Consider the following 25,436-nt stretch of genomic DNA (forward strand, 5'->3'; position numbering starts at 1 on the left):
GGATAACACAAACGTAATGATTTTCGGATCAAGGCAAAATAGAAATTTCTCTTTTAAAATATACAACACGTCTCTAGAAAGTGTTAGCTCATACAAATATCTAGGTGTTTTTAGCAAAATCTGTAAGCTTCCTAACTGCAAAGAAACATCTTGCACAACAAGCAAGGAAAGCATTGCACCTACTCTATTCAAGAATTAATAACCTTAATTTACCAATAGATCTGATATTTAAACTTTTTGATAACACTTTCCTGCCAATATTAACATATTCAGCAGAGGTTTGGGGCTATGAAAGCATTGATTTACTAGAGAAAATACACAATGAATTTCTAAGAAAAAATTTCAATCTAAGAAAAAGCACCCCACTATCAATGATATACTCAGAATTCGGAAGATACCCCATAGAACTCACTATAAAATGCAGAATGATTGCATACTGGAATAGATAAATAACTTAGAAACCGGATAAATTAGCATATCTCATTTATAAATACATGTTAAACCTTCCTAACTTTGAATCTAAATGGATAAATTACGTAAAAAATATCTTCACACAAACTGGCAAAAATGACATCTGGCTAAATCAAGATCAAATCCAAAATAAAAATATAAAGTACACTATAAAGGGCATATTACTTGATCAATACCAGCAAACCTGGCATACCTCACTTCATAACTCAACAAAATGCTTAAACTATTCAATATTTAAGGATAAGATTAAATATGAGAAATATTTAATCACATTAACTAAATATGAATCATCTTTATTTATTAAACTTAGAACTGGAAATCACTTTTTCCCAAATGAGACAGGTAGATGGCCCAGTCAAGACATAAATGAGAGAACACGCCCTCATTGTACATGCAGAGATGTGGCGGATGAATTTCACTACATGCTTATATGTCCCTTTTTTAATGAACACAGAAGGAAGTTTATAAAAAGATACTACTACTGTAAAACAAATACGCTAAAATTTAAAGAATTGTTGACAACAAGGTCCTTAAAGGATTTAAAAAAAATATGTAAATTCATAAAAGTATTATTTCAAACATTAACCAGCTGATAAGTTTAACTTGGTGTATATGTTAAAATATGTTTGTAATCTTTTATGTATCTCAACAATTAAACTTCATAAGACTAATTCATATCCAAAAAAAATATTGCTTTAACGCTTACACGTTGATAAATTTATTTATGTAGAGAACAAAATCTTGTCTAATGCAATACTTTTTGCATTTCGTCTCAATCAATAAATTAATATTTTATAAGTTGAATGAATATCTTACATATTGGTATTACTACATCATAGTTCATGTTGAATACCTTACTTCATTCACTATGCATGTTTAAAATATTTTTACGCATATTTTTTCAATCTTGCAACCAATATCAATGTCACAAATTACTTATTCACTCATACATGTTGTTAGCAAATTGTGATTTATATTTTAAAGCCTTGCACTAGCCAAATTATATGCAATGTACATGTTTGTATCTCAAGCTTATTGTTAACCTTGCTGTAATACTTTATAATATGTTTTTAATCAATGACACTTGACACGTATTACTTATTGCAGCACTTCTACTCATTCCCCCTCTCCATCACCCATCCTTGCCTTTCACCATTGAACTAAATAAGATTTCCTGTGCCATGTGTAAACTTACACAAGTACATGTACATAAAAGTACTTAATCTCATGCAATTTCACTACTGCAGGTCAAATTGACACAATTTAGTACATTATTATATAAAGCTACTTGCTGAAACAATAACATAAAGTCCTTTACTTACGAATCACATGGTTACTGACACAGGTCAAACATGGGCATGGTAAATCTGGCCTGACACAACATCGGTCAATGTCAATGAATGGGTCACTTCACATTTGATAATTATTTCATTTAAACACACCAATTAATCCTAAGTAGAATTACCTTAAACAGACAATAACAGTCACAGGCACAAAAACTACCCTACTGTCGTAGGATAATGCTAATGAGGACACGTTTAAATGCATTTTACTTAGCTATTAGCATTCCCATTAATGCATGGCGTTGTCGTGGGTTGCTTTAAACATGACCCTGGAAACGAGTTAAAGTGCGCTCGAGAAAGATCAAACGCTGGTCATTTAAAACTTATTTTATTCTGTCGGCTAATGAATCTGAACCACACTTACATGGCATCTATCAATTTAGTCAATAAAGTGTGCTTATTAACAAATGGTTACGGGTATTTATTGGCAAAAAGATTCGTTATGTGTACGTTTATGTAGTTGTTTATTTCTATCTGCGTTGCGACTGCGTCGAAACCTTGAAACATGAGTCTGGTTCAACTATTGACGATGTTTTACTTATATTACTCCTTTTCGCCGATGGTATGGCCAAAATGGATAAAAATTCTAAAGAAGTCCAAGCCCATTAGGATAATCTGCGTTAGTGTTGTAATACTTGGGGCCTTAAAGTAAACACTTAAAAACTAAAATTTTGGTTTTCCGTAGGAGCGGGGCCGTTTACGTCAAAATGAGGCATGGGCATGCGATGGTCATAACATCGAAACAGTTAAAAACTTTAATTATTTAAGTAATGTTATACATTATACAGGTAGTTACATATTAAATCAAGAACATTAAGTAGGTAAAGATATTAAGGCTATGAACACTGTCCTTTACACGTGTAAAATGTATGATCTAAAACCTAAAATACTTTGACAGTTATTTGATGCATTTGTTAGTTCAATTCTTAAATATGCATCCGAAATATGGGGTTTTACAAAGTCTAAAAGAAATATAACGTTTTGTTTTAAAGTTCTGTAAACGAATGCTACAAGTAAGACTCAACAGTTGTAGCGCATGTGTTAATGGAAAGTTGGGTAGATACCCACTTTAGGTTAATCGTTCTATAAGAATGCTAACATATTGGTTTAAAAATAAGACTTAGTAATAAAAATATTTTTCTCCATACCGTGTATAATATGAATGTTGAAGTGTGTCATAAAGGACACATCAATTGGGTCTCACGTACTAAACTGTTGTTAACCGATTATGGTTACGGATATGTTTTAATAACCCTAGCTATGTTTGTGTTGCTTCTTTTATATGCCAGTTTAGAGACAGAATTATAGATACATTTAAACAAGAATGGTATTGTACATTAAGTAACATGTATTAGACATGTATAGAGTTCTTAAACATACGAGAGTATACGAATCTTATTTGTATTTGTTACCAAGGAATTTGCGTATTCACTTTGTTAAGTTAAGAATTTCTGTACAACCATTGAGAATTCAAACTGGAAGGTATGCCCGCAATAATATTCCACGCAAGGAAAGGTACTGTTTATGTTGCAATAGTAGAGATATTGAAGAGGGGTTTCACTTTGTTTGTATGAGTCCATGCTATAGCGTTTCACGACAAAAATACCTTAAAATGTATGTATATGATTCATTGTTTTATGAAAGTCTCATCCGCAATACATATACAATTAAAATACATTTAACAGCACAGTTTAATGTATGCGACCAATCATAATATGATTTATAAGAGACTATATTATTATATACTTATATACATTAACAATTATTGACTATCAAATTAATTACACATGGTTAAAACTTACTTCTATTAAAATAAGTTATTGTAGCTAAGACTATGTGGTATGATTTACACTTGTCAATACATTAAAATACCATTTGCTTTTTAAAACCTAGACTAGTCTATAAACTATTTTACAAATGTACAGCATAAAACTTCAGAATATACAATTCATTTTGCATATAAAATATTCCTTCTTTGATAAATCTAAAGCAGGATTTGGCTGATATATAAAGCAACCTCTCATCTGTAAATATGTATTTAAGTTTCTCAGTATCTGACATGTTGTGACTATTTTAAGTTTCAATTTAAATGTCCATTAGACTTTTCCTGATATTCACATATAAAGGACAATGAAAAAGTACATGTATCTCATCCTCCACTATGTTTTTACATTGGAAATATGTTCGATTACCCAATTCAATATTTTCATATTGACCAGTTTCTAATCTAAGCGGTGCAACACCGCATCGAAACTAAGCTAATGCACTTTTATACAAAAATGATATTCTGTCTTTAACATAGGCTTCTGTTCCAAAGTTTGTTTTAAATAATCTATACAGTCTCAATTAATTATGACCTACACCTCGAGTTCCAGTATTACTATTGACTGCACTTCTCCATTTGGCAATTTCATTTTCAAAAATCCTAGATTCTACGTCATTTACAATATATTTAATATTGTTAATAGGTATATCAACTAAATCAGACATGTTTACATCTCTCAGACATGACTTTATTTTAAAATAACTATTTTTAACATTTCTTGATTTAGACCACAAGTACATTTTCTTATTTATTCTGGAATCATTCATATTAACATTTCTAAAATGTTGTCTAATAACAGCTCCCCGTTGTGTATTTACCGACACCTAAATGATACCGCATTGGTTGGCCATCCATCATTGCTTGACTTCTCTCCAAAAGACAATTGACAAGTTTCTCTATGAATTCTAAAACAATTATTTTTTTAGAATGATCATCTATTTATGAAACAATTTCATCAATAACGGTTGTATATGAAGCGTCTGAATTCGATTATTGTTCATGACACAAATGATGGATCATGACGCAAAGATTTAAATGCTATTACAATTTATATATATTTTTGGATTAAATGTTAATAATATTCACATACATGTAAGGTATCGCTCGTTTGTAAATGCTTACCCATGTGATGAAAGACGTTATTCACACATTTATAATCTTTTGGAAACCGAATACAAAAGATGGTAAGGGTTTTTCAGAACTTCTGTTATCATGTCGGATAATTAACAAAGCGATCAATTTATAGATATGTTTGAAGTAACATAGATTAAATTCGCTAACCATTGATATTTTTATGTTTATTATAATGTTCAAGTCGTGGGGGTCAATAAATGAGAACGATTTTTTTTTAGATATTTGACCGTAAAATGAAATTAATGTAGTTTAATTGTATTATAATACAATGAATTATGCTTTCTGTGCGGATAACTATAGTGTATAATACGAAACCCCTAGCATCATTGCGCGATGCTTCCGTCAAAAAGCCCGAGACAAAAACTATGAGAGCAAACAGAACACCGATTTTATTTATGTTATCCTTTAATGGTGGAAGCATTTGTGTACGGTTTATCTAATATATGTTTTATATCGTCTGTTTGGCTAGTTTGATGGGTTTTCCCGCGGATTTCAGGCTCTCTAGAATGTACCCGCGGTGCTGTGCTCGATTCTCCGCCCTGAATGACCCAAGACTAATGCGCCTTGTTGACGAATCGTGCTGAGTAAATGCATCTCAACTGCTTATGTCCAATGTTTATCAGTCATGGTTCATGATAATACAACTATATCATTGATTTCAAACAAATATTAAAATGAAAATGTAAGGGTTTTTTTAAACATGTAAAAATAAGGTTCGACAAAATACGTAGACTTGTTACGGACCAACACATGCAATTAAACATATGGGGCACGTCGCTCGCACCCTTCCGACCTACCAACGATGTTTGCTTGGATTGGGAAGCTGCCGTCCGATTGTTGTACTTTAGAATATCGTTATATATCGAAGACGACTATGCGGTACAATTTCTGGCGCTCGGAAAGGCAACGACCAATGTACTGTTGTCACCAGCGCGTCGGTCCTGCTTCTATAGACATATAATGGCGATCGGTTGATTCGTATTTACTTTTAAATTTTTAATCTACAACCAGTTACGGCGATCGTCCGAATCTCACTTTTAGCCAATGGGCGCCATCCGGGCATAAGACGGTCGCCATCCATTGCTCGAACTGATTGTTTCAAGTATCGGTCATGATAAAGCTTGAATGTGTAAAGTTTTTTAATCGATTCTTTACCAATTAATAATATTTACATCATCCGATCTTTTATTAACAAACCATAACTTACCAGTCCCAAAAACGTAGTCTTATGTAACAACTATAGATTGATGAGACGTTATATAATGAAACATACACAGTTAATGATTGGCAAATTAGTTTAAACGTTAATGCCTATTCCTGTTATTTTTGTCCTTAATTCAAAGCGTATGACACGTACTCAAGTGATATCGAACATGCCACATTATCTTGACCGCGCATCGATCTGTGTTCAGCCATTTAAGTCCGGGTGTTACGGCATGTCTTTACATTCCTCAGTCGGTCCAACACAGCCTGAGGGAGAGTATCCCGGGAATGCACATGGGCTCAAACAAGTCAGGTCTTCTAGGCTTAGACATGGGCTCCGGACGCGCAGTTGGTTATGTGCGCGATCAAGAAGACTTAAATTTTAAATTGAATGCGTAGTATAAGATGGTTCCGTCTGGCATGTGTGCAAGGAGTGATTTTATCAAATAACTGTTTAGAACTGAAAAGCGTAGTTATGTATTCATTCTGACATTTCATAATAGTAAAGCAAAACATTGTACAATATATTACATGTTAAACATAACCTTAAGTACATGCACATACTGTTATATTATTGACTAAATAACCCTGTAATTATTGTTTAATCGTACACACATATAGTTCGAGGTAAAAAAAATCTTAATGTAAACAAGAAGAAAATCCGATCCTTCAAACTCAGTCCAATTTTCAAAGGTCGTTATTTTTGGCTTTATTTGAATAAAATGAATATTTTTCAGTATTAAACTGACTATCACGCACATTTATCAGTGCTATCGCTGAAATCACGCACATTTATCAGTGCTATCGCTGAAATCACGCACATATGTCAGTGCTATCGCTGAAATCACGCACATTTATCAGTGCTATCGCTGAAATCACGCACATTTATCAGTGCTATCGCTAAAATCGCGCTCATTTATCAGTGCTATCGCTGAAATCACGCACAATTATCAGTGCTATCGCTGAAATCACGCGCATTTATCAGTGCTATCGCTGAAATCACGCACGTTTATCAGTGCTATCGCTGAAATCACGCACATTTATCAGAGCTATCGCTGATTTCACGCACATTTATCAGTACTATTGCTGAAACCACGCACATTTATCAGTGCTATCGCTGAAATCACGCACATTTATCAGGGCTATCGCTGAAATCACGCACATTTATCAGCGCTATCGCTGATTTCACGCACATTTATCAGTGCTATCGTTGAAATCACGCACATTTATCAGTGCTATCGCTCAAATCACGCACATTTATCAGTGCTATCGCTGAATTCACGCACATTTATCAGTTGTATCGCTGAAAACACGCACATTTATCAGTGTCATCGCTGAAATCACGCTCATTTATCAGTGCTTTCGCTGAAATCAAGCCACATTTATCAGTGCTATCGCTGAAATCACGCGCATTTATCAGTGCTATCGCTGAAATCACGCACATTTATCACTGCTATCGCTGAAATCACACACATTTATCAGAGCTATCGCTGAAATCACGCCACATTTATCAGTGCTATCGCTGAAATCACGACACATTTATCAGTGCTATCGCTGAAATCACGCACATATATCAGTGCTATCGCTGAAATCACGCACATTTATCAGTGCTATCGCTGAAATCACGCTGCATTTATCAGTGCAATCGCTGGAATCGTAGTAATACCTAACTGGACTTCTTCACAGATTGACGAAATGACCTTGTCCAACTTTTTGTCACATATTCTAAAATGAATTAATACTAAATGTAAGTGAGAGATATAGCACTAATGGCGTAGATTCATACTAAAAATACATATTTAGGGTATTTGTCGTTCGAAATTGATGAGATTATAAAAGCGTTACAAATATGAATCGATTGAATAATTGTGAGCGTTTCTAATATTGTCGTGATATTTTGCGATGACACCTGGGTTGCTTATCTAAGTATAAAATTAATCACCTAATTTAAAAGCTCAGATTACCGATAGGTTGAGTGGATAACTTTTTTATCTAGTGGTTCGAGACCTGATGGGGCTCACTATTTTGGTTTCTTTCATAAATTCTATGTTTGTTTTATACTTGAGCTCTTAAGTTTCGATGTTGACATTTATTACGTTAAAGCATTTCAAACAAACTAAAAAAAATGCCCAAAATTGTGGACACGTACTTTTAAAGGTAGAGCATCGAAATTTAGTTTCAACCTGAAGAAATGACGTAAATTATAGCACCCGAGCGTTTCTAGCGGCGGAGGCATTGCTCCTTTTGTTATATACAGCCCGAATTTGTGTGTGTGTTTTTTTTCATGGTATGTATTGTCTTAACATACATGGCATTACAAAAATAAAAAAATATATATATTTATCATTTAGTGTCCATTCCTCTGTGCAAGGTTAGGTTTGTGATAGCTTGCCCAGCACCAGTCCCGGGAAATTGTACATTTGTTTCATATGGCAATGTCTTATCCACATACTCATGGATATTTTATTTGGAGCATTTTCAAAGTGGCCATCCTGCGACATTCAGGAAGTTTCCTTCCATGTTTTTTGTGTATTTGAATGCTAATTTTTTCTCGGTAAATTACACATTGACTTTCATGTTTATGCCACCCTTACTGGTCAAAGCGGCGCCGGGAGTATGCATCATTTTTTCAGATTTGATGTCTAATTGTGCAACTCATATAAACGAGTAATAATTTTGTTTTACCAAAGTTGTGAAAATGTAAATTTGTAAATATAGAACTTATGTTTCTTTAATTGATTTTAAAACATTGTTTCATTTAAAATCAACGCAATTTTTTTTATTTGAATAATCGCGATTAATGCTGACGTAGTTCTTGTACTAGTTTTACAATTTGCACACAATAAAAAGAAGAAGTGAATAAAAGATATACAATAGTACATTTAAGCTCGTGGTAATACTGTCTTGAAGCGACACGGAAAATCGGGAAGGAAGTCTTTTTCATCATAAAACACCTGTGGCATTGATGAGTAAGAAAAACAAAAATAAACACCGGTGTTGTGTTAATTACAGCGGATAAATGAAGAACTGCCGGTAAAAAATGACACAAGAAAACAGATAAAAAAGAAAATAAATTTAATGTGAAGTTTCTTTCCTTTGCTCGTTTGTCTCGCATTAATTATTTGCATAAGCCACATTGCTTTTACTTGCACCCGAATGCACGCGCATGAGCATGCGAAATAGATGCTTTCCATTAGCGGGCGCACGTTTAAGATGAACAAATACAATGCAAAGAAATACTCAGTCAACGATATTTCACTAAAACGAATTGTATCTGGGCTATTTGACCGATGAATACATATAATATGTCATGAAGGTCGGAAACAATATTCAATCACACCATGGAATGCATTTATAAATATTAATTTTGTTATGGCATGTTCCTATTAACAAATTAAATTGCCTTCGGCTTGGTACAATTGAATGTAAGAAAGCGCAAGATTAATTGATTTGACTCGCAAAGAACGCTTATGTTACCTATTATACGATGGCTAATTCTTGGTGAAATAGTTAGGTGACATTATATGGACTACATTCAAAAAAAAATAATTATATTTTTTTTAAACATCTTCAATATGCCTCTCTAGATTGAATGTATAAACTGTTTGGAAAAAGTACCATCTTTCTACTTGAAGCATATATTTTAGTAAAATTTGCCATCCTATGTTGTAAACAGGCAACTATATCAAATACGCAAATAGCTGTATCTCCTAACACAACCAACACGTCGCCATTTGGAAATGGTCACGTGGTATTACTCCGTTCGACTCTGGAAAACATGTTTGCTCGATTACGTTACATGGTATGTTATGTTTTGTGATCCAACTATGCCGTGTTGTGACCTCTGTTGAACCAGCAATTCATTATAGGTTTCAATTGTTTATACTTGCATGAGACGCGTTGACAACGAAATATAGCATGTCCTATTTGAACGTTCATAACTTATTTGTTCACGCTGGTTTGAATGTGTGAATGATTCTTGGGTTCCTGGGACTTTATAAATATCATGTCCTCACAATGACTTGACAGTGGATTTTAAGACTTCAAAAGGTAGGTTGACTTACATATTAAAATAGTGAGCTTTAAAACGTTATAATGTGTGTATGAGTTTATATGTAAAAAATGAGTGAACTGGTTTATTTCTCTCACTATAGTGTACAGCAATATATCTTAAATTAATGTAATTATATCAGCCTGTGTGAATATGACAGTTTACACCAAATGACGTATTTGGATGTTTCGGTTTTTTCTTCCGATTACTGATGTTGGTCAATTATTAAATTACGAATATATGTTACTGCGCTTTTTTCGCCCATCTGTTGCACAATATGTAATCTACGTTTTTCTAAGCGCAAACGAAGCAATAACATTAATACTTAATAGTTATTTGAATAAAATAATGAAACTAGCCTACACATTTTAAACGATCTCAACTTAGTAGAGTGGGACATACTCAATCCTCCTTGCACGTGTGTCCAGGTGTGGATGTCCGTAGACACAGATTTGTCATAAGAAATACCGTCTATAATATAATTTATGCTTCTTTCCTCACTTGTTTTGAAAAAAAGATCCAAAGACACTAAAGTAAAATAAATGATGATGAATATTTGTGTTTTTATTTGTTTGTTGAAAAAGGCCAAATTTAAAATTTCAATTTATTGATTCATGCTGTTATTCAATCTTGAACGTCCAACTGTAACCTGATTTTACCACAAACCGCTGAGCTATTCTGCTTTAAATTGATGGAAAACTGGAATGATTTCTTGCAAGAGAAATGCGATTGCTTCCAGTACTAAGAAAACATTTTGTCTTTGACCATATATTTCGTTAGACGTAAAAATATAGTGAGGTTGGGCCACAAATAGTCTATAGTATAGGCTGTCTTTTGTCTATGAAAAGCAAACTTTGCCAATTATATTCACAGAGAAAGCTTTCAAGGAAGTTAAAAATATGCAGAAATCCGATTTTCCAAAACTGGTAACAAAATGTGTTACAAATTGTGTCGCACTTTATTTCATCATTTATAAAAACATTGACAAAGAGGCATATTAACGTGTGATATTGTTCGATGGATTTGCTATGTTTGTTGAAGGCATACTTATGTTAGATAATGTTATGTAATGTAATGCTTATATTATACACTCCGCTTATAAGATATGCAGCCTATTGCACGGAATCACAAACCTCGAAATACACACATACTTTTTATTCAAATATTATTCCATATTTACAATTTATTGAACGTTGTTTTCAAATTATCCATGATATTTGGATACTTTCACAAATAAGAAACAAAATTGAGTGCAGAAAAGGAAGGACCCTCTTTTTAATTAAATTGAATGAGTGAATATGTGACACACTTTTAAAATAACAGAAATGCTGAATATGTGATCAACCTGTATTTAGAAATAATATTTGTGTTAATACATGTAGTTAACTTTACATGTTAACCCAAGATAACATAATGATTGGAAACTGTCCTTTCTAGACACAATATAACTTCAACTGGGCATTTGTAACCGTTAACATCAGTAACTATCGCAAATTCAATCTAAGTCACCACTGTCCTCTTTCGGACACATTTAATAAATATAAAATGTCCTTTTTAAACAAAAACAGCTAATTGATTGTATGCAGAGAATTTTGATTTTAAAGTCTATGTAATATGTACATCTTTTTTATTAATTGTTTCAACAATGTTCGGAGAAAAGACATGCTTTTTGCGTGTTTATCGTGAGTCATTCAAAATATCGTGCAAGCTGTCAGAGGTACACTATGATTGTCGTCAACATGTCGGAACTATGTCGTCACGAAATCTCAGTTAGATCGTGTGTACTCATGCGCAATGCATTACTAGTGTTCAACTTGGGTTCGAATGTTTTCCCATTCTATGAAGGTCAGTTAATAGAAAACAGTATTTATGTGCTATGAATATTTATGAAAGATATCTAGTATGTAAAGCTGCGTTAATAAAACATGTGAGTACAGTGATTAAATGATCGTGTAAATTGTTAAACCTGATATTTGATGATTGATTATATTTATTCATTACGTATAACTCAAATAGTTAACGACTTAACAATACTGGCACAACTACGATGTATAAAAACTGCAATCATTTCCGAACAAATGAATGCGGACAGTTTAATTATGTAGTAATGCCATGTTAGTCACAATGCATACTGGCGAAGCAGTTTGATATACTAGTAATTGCTATCCTATAAATGTACCATTTATATATTGCTGCGTATTGATAAGCCGCATGATGCTATAATGGATTTCATGCCATATCACGCCAGCGTCGCTCCAGACAAGCCTGCGCGAACGCTCATTCTGGTCTGGATCTACGCTGTCCGCTAATGAGACAACGGTATATTTTATTTGCAATGAATTTGACCCACATTGTAACTTTAGTATATGTGTTTGTCAACAAATTGTTGTAATGCGTTTTGCTCTTACGTTCCCACACTAATTGGGACAAAGCGATCAAACGAGTTTATCTTGAGCGTATGTTGATTTAAGATTCGGCTGCCTATCTGCTCATTTACTAATAGTTTGAGTACACAGGGTGTCGGGATAGTTTATGCAATACTTCATTTCGCGGTCTGTTTTGGATTTATTCCGTTTGATACTGTGCTTCATTAGCAGAAGTCAACCATTACCAAATTAGCCATTCCTAAAGAGAATTGATGTAGTAAACCCTTACCAAATTAGCAATTCTTGTACGGAATTGCAGCAGTTAACAATTACCAAATCAGCCTCTCCTTTAGGGAATTGCAGAAGTCAACCCTTGCCAAACTAGACATTAATGTAGGAAATTTCAGTAGTCAGCCTTCACCAAATAAGCCATTCCTGTAGGGTATTGCAGTAGTCAACATTTACCAATTTGGCCATTTCTGTAGGGAATTGCAGAAGTCAACTCTTACTAAATCAGCCATAGTTGAAGAGAGTTGCAACAGTCAACCCTTACCAAATTAGCCATTTATGTAGGGAATCGCAGCATTCAACTCTTTCCAAATTAGCAATTCCAGTAGGGAGTTCACTAATCAACCCTTACCAAACCTTCGCCATTACTTTAGGGAATGACAGCAGTCAAACCCTTGCCAAATTAGTCAATTATGTAGGGAATTGCAGAAAATTAACTTTTACCAAATCAGCCATTCCTGTAAGTAATTGCAGCAGTCAACCCTTCCAAAATCAGCCATTCCTGTAAGGAGTCGCAGCAGTCAAGTCTTTCCAAACCTGCCATTCCTGTTGTTAATTTTAGCCGTTGTCATCCCTTTCCAAATTAGCCATTCCTGTAGTGAGTTCCATTAGTCAACCCTTACCAAATCAGCCATTTCTGTAGGGAATTGCAGTAGTCAATCCTTAACCAATATGTCATTACCAACTGAGCCATTCCTGTAAGGAGTCGCAGTTGTAAACCCTTACGAAATAAGCCATTCCTGTAGGGAATTGCTGCAGTCAACCCTTACCATTAGCCATTCCTAAAGGGAATTGTAGCAGTGAGGACTTACCAAATCAGCCATTTCTGTATGGAATTGCAGCAGTCAACCCTTAGCAATTTAGCCATTCCTTTAAGAAATTAAAGCAGTTAACCTTTTATCATATAAGCCGTTTCTGTAGGGAATTGCAGCAGGCAACCCTTTCAAAATCAGCCATTCCTGTAAGGAATTGCAGCAGTCAATCCTTACCAAATTAGCCATTTTTGTAGAGAAATGCAGCAGTCCACCCTTACCAATTTAGCAATTCCTGTATGAAATTAAAGCAGTTAACCTTTATCATGTTAGCCGTTTCTATAGGGAATTGCAGTAGTCAACCCTTACCAAACTAGCCATTTCTGTCGGGAATTGCAGCATTCAAACCTTACCAAATCAGTCCGGTAGGGAATTAATTGTAATAGTATCACAAACAGTTTGTTTCAACATATGTTTACATCATGTTAGTCTGAAAGAAAAGAAAACCAATGAACCAAACACACACGTAGAAGTGCAAAACAGTGAAATAAACTTTATATTTGCTTATAAACTAAAGAGTTTTAACTTACGACATTAATATTCGTTACATATATACTTACAATAATGGTCATACATTACACCATTATGTGCTTCATCGGCATTTATACTTCAATTGAGTTTCTTAAATCTTTTTAATTGAACTTAACAACGAGTATCAAATGAATACAACAGTTCTCGCTTTCGTAAGATGTTAAGTTGATAGCGCTTAAATTACCGATCTTTGACTTTCGTTGTCTTTCAGAAAGCTTTCAAACGGTTGCGAAGGTGGCACGCACTAAAAAACAACGTGGGCACTGAAAAATAAAATGAGACTATTTTCAATATTTTAATACTATGATAGTCGCTTTCACGTTGTTCAAAAACGCTTTTCTGAAATATATAGATCGATGAATGTTACGCAGAAGTAAATCTTCTACACAATTCTATTAGTTTTAAGAATATGTTCTTAAAAAAGAAATTAGTATTATTGCATCGAAAACAGTTGACTTCAGAATAATAATACATGACAATAATAATTTAAAGGGGCCTTTTCACAGATTTTGACATTTTTTAATTCATTCATTAAATACTTTATATTGATAAATGTAAACATTGGATCGTAAAGGCTTCAGTAAAAAAATCAAGAATAAAATTAAAAAAAGGAAAAGAACATTGCCCTGAGCAGGTTTCGAACCAGTGACCCCTGGAGTCCTGCCAGAGTCCTAAAGTAAAAATGCTTTAGCCTACTGAGCTATTCCGCCGAGTACACAAACTAGACGTATTTTATACCTTATATAAGCAATCTTCGTAGTTTCACAAAATTTAATGACAAAAACGGAACTCTCCAAATTATTCAATCGTTTCGCGTTGCAACGCTTTATAATTTTTAAGTTTTAAAATCGTCAAAAGATGCATATAATGGCTATATTAGACCATGGTAAATGTTCAGTATTACTGTTTCCTCACAAATATCATAACTAAAACGAAAATTTGCGAATCTGAAACAACTTTTTTCAATTTTGTCAATTTACCAAAGCGTGAAAAGATCCCTTTAACGTCACATAATATTTATCACTTAAATAGTGTAAACATTTTAAGTTTAAATATTCACTAAGGGTAGCCAAGACTCATTGCCTGTTCGGAGCAAAGACATATCAAGTAGTACAATCACTAAGGGTAGCCAAGACTCATTGCCTGTTCGGAGCAAAGACATATCAAGTAGTACAATCACTAAGGGTAGCCAAGACTCATTGCCTGTTCGGAGCAAAGACATATCAAGTAGTACAGTCACTAAGGGTAGCCAAGACCCATTGCCTGTTCGGAGCAAAGACATATCAAGTAGTACAATCACTAAGGGTAGCCAAGACTCATTGCCTGTTCGGAGCAAAGACATATCAAGTAGTACAATCACTAAGGGTAGCCAAGACTCATTACCTGTTCGGAGCAAAAACATATCAAGTAGTGCAATAAGGAGGAGGCACCCGGTAGCTGTTGTAGGTTTGATAACCCATACAGAGACATTCCTGACATATTGTCTGAAAAGATTGGCTAATCATTTTGATATTTCCGAAGCTATTACGTCTTCTAGTTATTAGACATAAATATTTTATTTTTGGAGTATTACAACAGATCTTTGTAAAACGATGTTTGTCATCGAATGCTTCAAAGTATAACAATCAAATCAAATGGCATTGTCAAGGATACCAAGGCCGGGGTATGCGGATTTTTGTGTTGGAGTCAAAACAAGTTGATTATGTATTCAATATGATATAATATCTGATGGAATGTATCCATCTTATTGACCAGTTGATTGTTGTTGTTTAAGTTCGAGATTGTTTTGCCCACACGCATTTATTGGTTGATAAAAGCTCTGGTTACAGTAACTAAAACATTTGCATACAGACACGAATTAAGTCAGTAAATCAAACAGAAATTCCGAAATAAACAATTTTACATCTAGATAATAATCATTATCATATAAATAACCATATTGTTTAATATTACCTTTTATTTCATTCTGTTTAATGAAGCTATTCATTTGTATCTGATAGTAAAGGTTGTCTACAGAATAAACACCTTCAATTAAAAAAAACAACATAGCTTTGAACATTGACACATTTCAGAGACTTAACGGATGTAAAAGTATTTGTTTATTATTTATGTCTTTTTTTCAAATAGCCATTAAGTTATATCATGACGCCGGCTGATCAATCAACATTAATGATATTTTTTGTGTACTTGATAAGTATGATGTGTGTAAAATGCATGTTAGATAATTTATTTTCATGTCATCAGTTAATTTCCGTACACCCTGGTTGTCTTATCACTGCTTTCCAAATACAAATTAAAAATAATATTTGTCCACGAATATGTTTTTGATCGTACGATATTATGAGTATTTTTAACAACAACCATGTAAATGCTGGTATATTCTATAGTTAACTATCGAATCCAACGCTGACGCTGAATTAAATACATGTTTGCTTTCTAAACATTGATAAACATGTTATTCCCGCATTAACGTATGACTAGCTTAAAAAAAATTCATACCAGGACAATTAAAATTATCGTTGAGAATCAACAAATTATTACGTATTGTATTAATCAATAGCAATTATACTGATGTTTAAAGTATGATGTACTAATACAGTTAAACTCTGGTCGTATACGAGGTCCTTTATTTATGGTAAGTGACAGATTGCCCTACAATCAGACATCGCACAAATGCAAACGATACATACACACACAAATCAACAAAACTAGTATAACTGCCTTGTCAATGCAAATCATTATATTGTTGTTGTTTTTGCTCGGTTTCAGGGCACACATACCTCGTACCTGACCAAGGCTTATTCGCAAAACATGTCCGTGTAAATACAAATATCATGGTACATGCTCTTATTTTGAAGTATTCCTATGCTTTCAAAGTAAACTATGTAGATTTACTATATGTCTTACATATATTTCTCTGCACTGATCTTTACGTTCGTTTCCAGAGTATGCTTTATTCCCCCTCTATCCGTTGCGTGACTGCGGATAAGCAATGGTCAATATTAATAGGACCCAAAGGCATTACACAAAATTGCAGCATTACGAGATTGTGATCCTTAGCAATTATCTGAGTTCCCGATAAAAAGGCATAAATGGTTTATTGCTGCGATTTCTTCGCCAATGAATGTATTCTTGTGTTATCATATTCTATTTTGTTTATTAAAAATTACAGTGGGGATTTGAGTCTAGCAATACGGTTGTGCGACAAAGCAATTTGAATAACAAAGGCATAGTTTATTTAACGTATGTAATTGAATATTCTTTAATATAATTTCAAACTGATACTCAATGCCTTGTTTGACCAGCTGAACGGAACATCAGAAACGCTTGGAAAGAAAAAGTGAGCGAACCAAAGCTGCTTGTAGGATCTCAGATATCTTTCTTCCATTACTTTATTAAAATAGGTTCTTGATATGGGTTATATCCAGAAAATACCTATGCACAGTATTGGCCCTCAGCCCCCTTAACAACAGCACACACGCAAACACGTCCGCATTAAAATAGAGCTTTTAAGCGTTTAGCTTTACAGGATTGTTCAGGTGATCGTGTTTATTATACCCGACACAATATTAACCCTTTCAGTGCGGGAACCGAATTTTGAAGGCCTTTGCAAACAGTTTGGATCCAGATGAGACGCCACAGAACGTGGCGTCTCATCAGGATCCAAACTGTTTGCTTTTCTGGTAGTATTCTTTGAAAAAAAATCGAAGAAAATGCTAATTTTAGAAATTCAGCGGACGACATTTTTGCAGACGACAAATTTCCCAGCATGCAAAGGTTTAACGCGCCTAAGATTATGACGAATGATAGTACCATGGCGTTTAAATTGAGTTTCAGCGTTATAAAAATAATTTAATTGTATGTAAATGTTTCAAGGACAATATGGCTTTTTAAGCGACATATGCTAGAGTTTCTATCATAGCCGCAATAAGCGTGCATCATTAACGTCGCAATTAATCTTAATTAATAGTGCAATACTTAAAGCAGTATCATTAATTAAGACTTTATCAATTAATTGATTTGCAAACTGCATTTTAAAATATCGATTACAGTTTCCTATGTGTTCCTCCACTTTTCAATCACGGCATCCACAATAACAAGAAACATTACTAGCCAGTCCAATGGTTTGCTCGTGCTTCAATTACCAAGTAATAGCTGATTGCAAAGTTTCCGTGCAAATGATAAAATACTGATTTCTTCAATTATTTATGTCTTGCGAATGATGAGAATGGCATGCACTGTTAAGGCAAGAAACACTATGCGCAATGTGTTGTTTAGAGGCGGTTGTAGAACGGAGAGGGCATCCGTATGGAATAGCTGCTAGGAGAAAATCCCCGGTCTTTTCATTGTGTTTTCAGTTGGGATTCTATCCGTGTTCTCCTCGGTTATTGATGACCATAATAATTCCAGGTTAACCATCGGTATAGACATAAGTCCTGATGTCAAGAAATTATTATAAGGTGTGTGCTTTGTTTGTGCGTTTGTGCGTGCGAACGTGTGTGTGCGTGTGTGTGTGCATCTATTTTACTGGAAATCTTTCGGAACACGTATTCGATGGGTAAGAGTAGTTAAGTAGTTATGCCCGTATTAATGCCAAATGGAGACAAGGGAATATATAAACCAATAAAAATCGCACAAACCTGGTGCATCTCTTAATTCACTCGCGGATCTATATAGGGAGCATTATCGTATATTTGTAAAAGAGTAAATGATTTATCTTCTTTTAATTCAATACAAAGTATAGATAGAAATTATGGAAGTTAGCGAAAACCATGATGCAAAACTCAACTATTTTAGAATTATTATCTATTATGCGTAAATAAATTGTTATTTTTTACTGCAGACTTTCCCTGAGTTGAATATTTTTTGATTCTATTGGTATCCATGCTAATAACGTTTTGATAATTCACAATGATCGAAATGAGTAGAAAACAAATGTAAAAATAAAATGAAGTCATGTATGTATACAGATATACTTATATCGCATTTTATATAACATAATCAAGTACAAAACAATTAGCTTCCTGTTGGAGGATTATGCTAATAAGGTCGCTCGTAAGTGCTCTATATACAGCTTTAACAATTAATTACATTACACATTAATGCCCGGTGTCGTCTAGGTCCCCTTTGAAGCATGACCCTCGAATTAATTTGATGTTCGCTCGCAAAAGATAAAAGGCTGGACATATGAAACTGTGTGTATCTTCAAGCGAATGAAATTCAATCAGAATGTCGTGCTTCATACAAATTTATTCAGATAAGTGTATAATATATTGGTGAGAATATTTATTGAACAAAAACAGAACAAAAAACGCCATATTGCCTTCATTTATGTTGAAATCCAAACCCTGAAGCAATGTTAAGGGTCCTAACCAAGTGTGTTTTGATGTAAAGATATTTGTAATGACATAAAATTACTGTCATGTAATTATGTTTGCTTAATATTACATGTTAACATTTTCTTCCACCAATTGTCTTTTCCGTACGCATTGATTTTCAAATGTTGATTGTTTGAACAGCGTTTAACGCGAAGTTGATTGTCCTATCATATACCATTGTGTTCCTTCCATGAACACAGTGGTGATTTCAGCAATTTGATTTAGAAATGGTGTGACCATATATTTCTTAAATGATATAGCGTAAATAATGATTAAGTTAAAGCTTCACGAACTGTAGACATACGCACTTTATATCTACACATACATATTAAAGTATACAAACCATGTTATTTTATAAGGTAAAACAATACGTCATTGTGGTTTATTTCGAAAAAAAAATTACAAACTGCTGTTACAATTTTCAAGGGAAGAGTTCATAACTTCACAACACATTATATAAACTCTACATTTCATTTGCACACTATGATAATAAATATATACACCAATAATGTTTATTTGCTAACTGTCTTCACAATCTAGGTAACATCCATTCTCTCACGAAGTGCCACCAACTCTCTCCCAGCTTCTCACTGAACCTGGCTTTTTATACAAATCTCTCTACCCTCCTATATTTGGATGTGTGGACAGACACTGATAGGACCTAACATTTAATTGATATTTAGTATTTAAACTTTTGAAATATTTGACAAGCAGACTTTGCCGAGCAACAAACCAGACTAGTCTTTATTATGAAATAATGATCACATGGTATCCTGTTCTGATAACAAAAGTTCACCATGCCCCGATGGCATCAAACAAAGCAGTATAAATTGAGTTCATATACTAAAATTACAACACTCCCCTCACTTTAGCTTCTTAAGTGTCCTCAATTAAGCCAAATAGTTGTATACATGATGTTAAAAAGCCAGAATCACACTCACGACATGTTAAACATGTATTTTCAATAGTTTATGTGAATATATTATTACTACACAATCTACAGGTACAAATAATCTGCATGGCATATGTATTATTAATACTAAGATTAGAAACCTTCTTCAAAACAAAGAATATTACTTGTAAATTATTCCATGACATGACAAGAAACATCCATATACATTGACTTGTATTGCAAATAACTTCTCAATACAAAATACACAGACTTGTTCATCAACATAATGAATCATTAACAGTTCTGTCCTTTTAATTATCAAGAAACACATTCACAGAAATATTATTCTTCGAAAACTTTATCTCCAACGTCATGCATTATATTTAAAACATAGTAAGAGTTTGATTATATGTAAACATGAATATACATTCTTAGCACTTAATTGATAATCATAGTCATATAGAAAATCCATACCTATAAGTCCGTCTTCACGAATTGGTGCAACAAACACAGTATATTCGAGCCACTGTCCGCATGATTTAAACGATATTTTACATTGTCCATCTAAAGCTAATGTCCATCATCCGCTACTTCAAGACGCACTGACGGATCAACTTTCTATTGGTCGTTTTCCTATTGGTATCTTATTGTAAACGCCAGTTGATATAATTGTTGTACATGCACCTGTGTCTATAACTAAATACACATTAAGAGACTCGCACAATTTAACAGCAAAAAGCACAGTAAGTCCATCACTACTAGTACTTCTACATTTAAATGTCTGAAAATGTTCGCCTGTCTGTGAGACCAACGCTGGGCCGTTAGTCTTGGTCTGCCCTAGTTTTCCGAACGGTTATGGAACACATCTGCAGTACATTCAGATGCGAAGTGTTCACGGCGATAACATTTAAAACATTCAATGTCTTTTCTGTCACGTGTCGAATTTCTCTGCCTTTGGCCACCATTCTGACTAGTTAGCTTGTTTGCTAAATTATCAATATTCTTTCCAAGATTTGTTTTTAAATCCCGGCCAAACTCTTGAAGTCTTGCTTCTGTTACGTAATCGCCTTGCTGTGGTTTCGACTCGACGCTTCTAACACGCGCCCCTTTAACCTCTTCCCGTATGCTATTGTACGTCTCGAATAGATCACGAGCTTTATCGATTGTTGTGGGTTCCTTCATTCCTATGAATACTGCTGCTTGTGTATCGTAAAGCCCTTTGAGGAAGTGACGTATGCTTATAGTTTCCCGCGTTTCATAATTAGCGGTTGGAAAACCCTTCCACACAAGTCGTTTGATATCTGACACGTATTCTGCTAATTTCTCTTTATCCTTGTTGAAACGCTTGACTTCAAGTTCTGCAACATTTGATGATACTGAACGGATCTCCTTAAACCGCAACTCCAATCCTGATTTCAACATGTCATTATTGTTCAGCGTTTCTGTTGCAAGCTGGCGAAAAGTATATTCTGCTGCTTCTCCTCGCAAACTGTTTTTGAGACGAAAGAGTCGTTCTTGTATATCCCAATTGCACGCGTTGACCATCTCAGAGAAAGGATGTATAAAACTCTCCCAAGAAGACTTCCCGTCAAACAACAGTTGTCTGGGCATAGCAACGTCATAATTACGTCGTTCTGCCCGACTGCTTGCGCGCCTCTGACTACCATATTGAGACTGTTCGCGCAACAAACTATTTTCTTGCTGAAGGTCATTGATTTGTTTTTTCTTTATCTGTATTTATGTCATTTATACGTTGTTGATATTGTCTAACAAGTTCATTCCGTTGATGTACGGCTGCTTCTTCATCAGTCCTTTCTCTTCTTTCTAATTGTGCATTTTCCATCTCAGCTAAACGTAACTTTTCTCGCAATTGTATTATTTTATCATCAACATCAATACTATCTTTGCTCGCCATTGCAAGAGTCCTTTTCATGTTTGCGTTTTGGTTTCATGTCTTTGCTTGAAATATTATCAACTAATCCATTTAAAACAAATAAGTGACGTGTTAAAGTCTTGAGCCTGACACAATGATATAATATGCACTTCCTCACAAGCGTGTTAAAGTCCTTGTCCCGACGCTGCCACCAGTGTTACAGTTTTCAAGGGAAAAGTTCATAACTTCACAACACAGTATATACACTCTACATTTTATTTGCACACCATGATAACAAATGTATACACCAATAATGTTTATTTGCTAACTGTCTTCACAATCTAGGTAAAATCCATTCTCTCTCGAAGTGCCACCAACTCTCAAATCTGTCCACCCTCCCATATTTGGATGTGTGGACAGACACTGATAGGACCTAACATTTAATTGATATTTATTATTTAAACTGTTGAAATATTTGACAAGCAGACTTTGCCGAGCAACAAACCAGACTAGTCTTTATTATGAAATGATGACCACACGGTCTCCTGTTCTGATAACAAATGTTCACCATGCCCCGATGGCATCAAACAAAGCAGTCTGAATTGAGTTCATATACTAAACATTACAACACTGCACTGAATGTGAGATTTTGTTATTGCATATGGAAGGTGAAAAGCACGATGCTAATGACGTGGTATAGATAGTATCTACAAGAAACCAAAGCCTTTTTTTAACATTTGCATACAGGTATTTATTGTATTAATAGTGCAAACGTCCGTTTTCTGTGAACCACAGCACCAACACCTGTCATAATTAGAACTACAGCAATCAAACAATTGTATGACACCAGTAATATGCCGCATATAAACGTTTTCTGAACGATGCTTTATTAACCCATTTATGCCTAGCGTCTAGAAAAAAGGCCTTGGCAAACAGCGTAGACCCAGATGAGACGCCTCATGATGCGGCGTCTCATCTGGGTCTGCGCTATTCACTTAAAGGAATTTCTGTAAGACGTATTCTAAATATAGAAAAAAATATACTAGACATCCCTAATTGTGGAAATAAATTGACCCAATTTAGAATGATTTGAGAGTCCACTAGGCACTAGGCTAAATGGGTTAATTGTGTTTGTGTATGTGATTGAATTAAATATGAACGATTGATGTAGATGGGATTTTTTTAATAGATGCACCGCTCATGTCTGTCAATGTCCCTATACTGACGACTTATACTAGTTTTCAAAGAAATTCACGGCGTTGTTTTTTGTTAAATCTCTTTATTTGATAAAATAAACGTGGAATTAATAATTTGCATAATGAAACCTGTTTGAATCGTTCCTCAAGTGCCTACTGTTACACGCGCGTGATCTCTTTTTTTCAGTGCTCATGCTGATGCATACTCGAGAGAATTGAAACAAACGATAACGATTAACTCTCGTCTCTAATTCCGAATCCATTCTTATTTATAATATTTGTCCCCAGTCGCCATACTGTGACGTAATATTCAATTGGTGTTATTCGAAGCGAAAATTTAAAATTATTATCGAATATAAGTTTTCACCCGTTATTTCTTGGACTTATCACCAGATCCCGGCATTTTCGCGTTTTGTTTCTCACATGCCTCATTTCACTTTTGATGTCAATTTTGAAATGCAACATCAATAAAAATAAGAAAAGTGTATCAAAATTATTCCTTTTTTGTGCAATAATAAGTGTTAAGCTGTCCGAAACATAATATTGCAATTTATGCGAATCAACAATTGTACCTTTATTTTAGAATTAGGAAAAGAAAATTGGCGAAAGTTCATGTATATTAAGTATTAAACCCCATTTATTATCTGTTTAAGTTTTGACATTTTTATGTTGATAAATTGCTTTCGTAACATGAATGAGACAAAATAAAATTAGATAATTCAAAGAAATAATATGATTTATATTGCAAAGCTTTTAATGATGAAAAACTAATGATAGAAAATGTGTATGAATGATGAATACACAATATCGATTACTCGAGTTCCTTTGTTAAAAGATATAGCCACGATTGATCGGCAAAGACATTAAAATACAATTAGTTACTAATGATAAAACCCCAACTCTGGAAAAAAAACGGGCTTAATGCCTGTGCGTTAAGTGTCATCCAAGATTAGCCTGTGCAGTTATTGTATTGTTCGCTTAAAGGAAGTCTCATCTTAGCTTAAATAGAGTTTAGATGGAAAGCGTCATCCCATGTTTAGATGGAAAGCGTCATCCCTTGTTTAGATGGAAAGCGTGATCCCATGTTTAGATGGAAAGCGTCATCCCTTGTTAAGATGGAAAGCGTCATCCCTTATTTAGATGAAAAGCGTCATCCCTTGTTTAGATGGAAAGCGTCATCCCTATGCACGCGTAAATTTACCTCAACTATGAACTCTGTGACGTATGATACGCATGCAATCACAGGGTGTGTAGTGTCAGTGTCGTGCATATTGCAAACGTTCTCAACTCAGCTCCACCTGTCATATGATGATTCGCTACCTAATGATCCGTACATCGTTGAGATGACTGGGTAAATAGTGGCAAACACCTGAGACCATGTCAATGTTGTCTGATCGTCTTAGTCAAAGCCAACTGGAAGCTCTTTCCGAAGCTTTCACTTGGGCAAGGATTGTGGCTTTTAGAGCTCTTCATTTCATGATAGAAGCTCCAACCAATGTTCCATTCTGATTGTGATCAGAAGACCTTAAAATCTACTTCTTCAATATGTATACACGCTTTCCAGCAAGTGTCTCTGCCTTTGTGTGAAAGCTCTGTGTATTTTTTTTTTTAATTGACGGACTTCATTCATTCTGTCCCCCATGTCACCAAAAACGAGAGAAGTTTCTGTTATTTTATTTATTCGAGCATTTGCAAACCCGGAATATAACAGGTTCATGTTATATTGTTCATGATAGTATCTAATATAAATGCTTTATATTCTACTATGTGTTAACCAACATTTTATTGGTAGTTGAAAAAATGTGCATATTAACTATTTTTTCCTGGATTTCTTACATACGGTTTTAACAACATGATGTATTTGCATTATAATAAAACTTTCAATAACTTTCGTTGCTATATGTCACAACGTATTTTCGTCATCGGGTTTTATAATTGATTTAAAAGTCTTGAATCATTTAAATTGAAATTAACCAAGAGTATCCGATGAATATATTAGCTCCGCGCTATCATTAAACCGGTTCTCGCTTTCTTAAGATGTTAAGTTTATAGCGCTAAAATAACCGCTCTTTG

The 25,436-nt window shown here is 34.3% G+C and overlaps 2 protein-coding genes across 2 annotated transcripts in view; both read left to right on the forward strand.

Moving 5' to 3' along the window:
* LOC127857234 (uncharacterized) overlaps window positions 1–25,436 on the forward strand; it is an 83,021-nt gene that overhangs the window by 53,881 nt on the left and 3,704 nt on the right. Inside the window, exon 5 of the mRNA XM_052393650.1 lies at window positions 6,229–6,324. Coding sequence (XP_052249610.1) covers window positions 6,229–6,324 — 96 coding nt within the window. The remainder of the gene's footprint in view (window positions 1–6,228; window positions 6,325–25,436) is intronic.
* Window positions 10,004–25,436, forward strand: part of LOC127858674 (fibroblast growth factor receptor-like 1) — a 170,200-nt gene continuing 154,767 nt past the window's right edge. Inside the window, exon 1 of the mRNA XM_052395880.1 lies at window positions 10,004–10,026. The gene's annotated coding sequence lies outside the window, so the exon portion shown is untranslated. The remainder of the gene's footprint in view (window positions 10,027–25,436) is intronic.

Source organism: Dreissena polymorpha, chromosome 14 (genome assembly GCF_020536995.1).
Source record: "Dreissena polymorpha isolate Duluth1 chromosome 14, UMN_Dpol_1.0, whole genome shotgun sequence".
In the NCBI taxonomy this organism is placed as follows: domain Eukaryota; kingdom Metazoa; phylum Mollusca; class Bivalvia; order Myida; family Dreissenidae; genus Dreissena; species Dreissena polymorpha.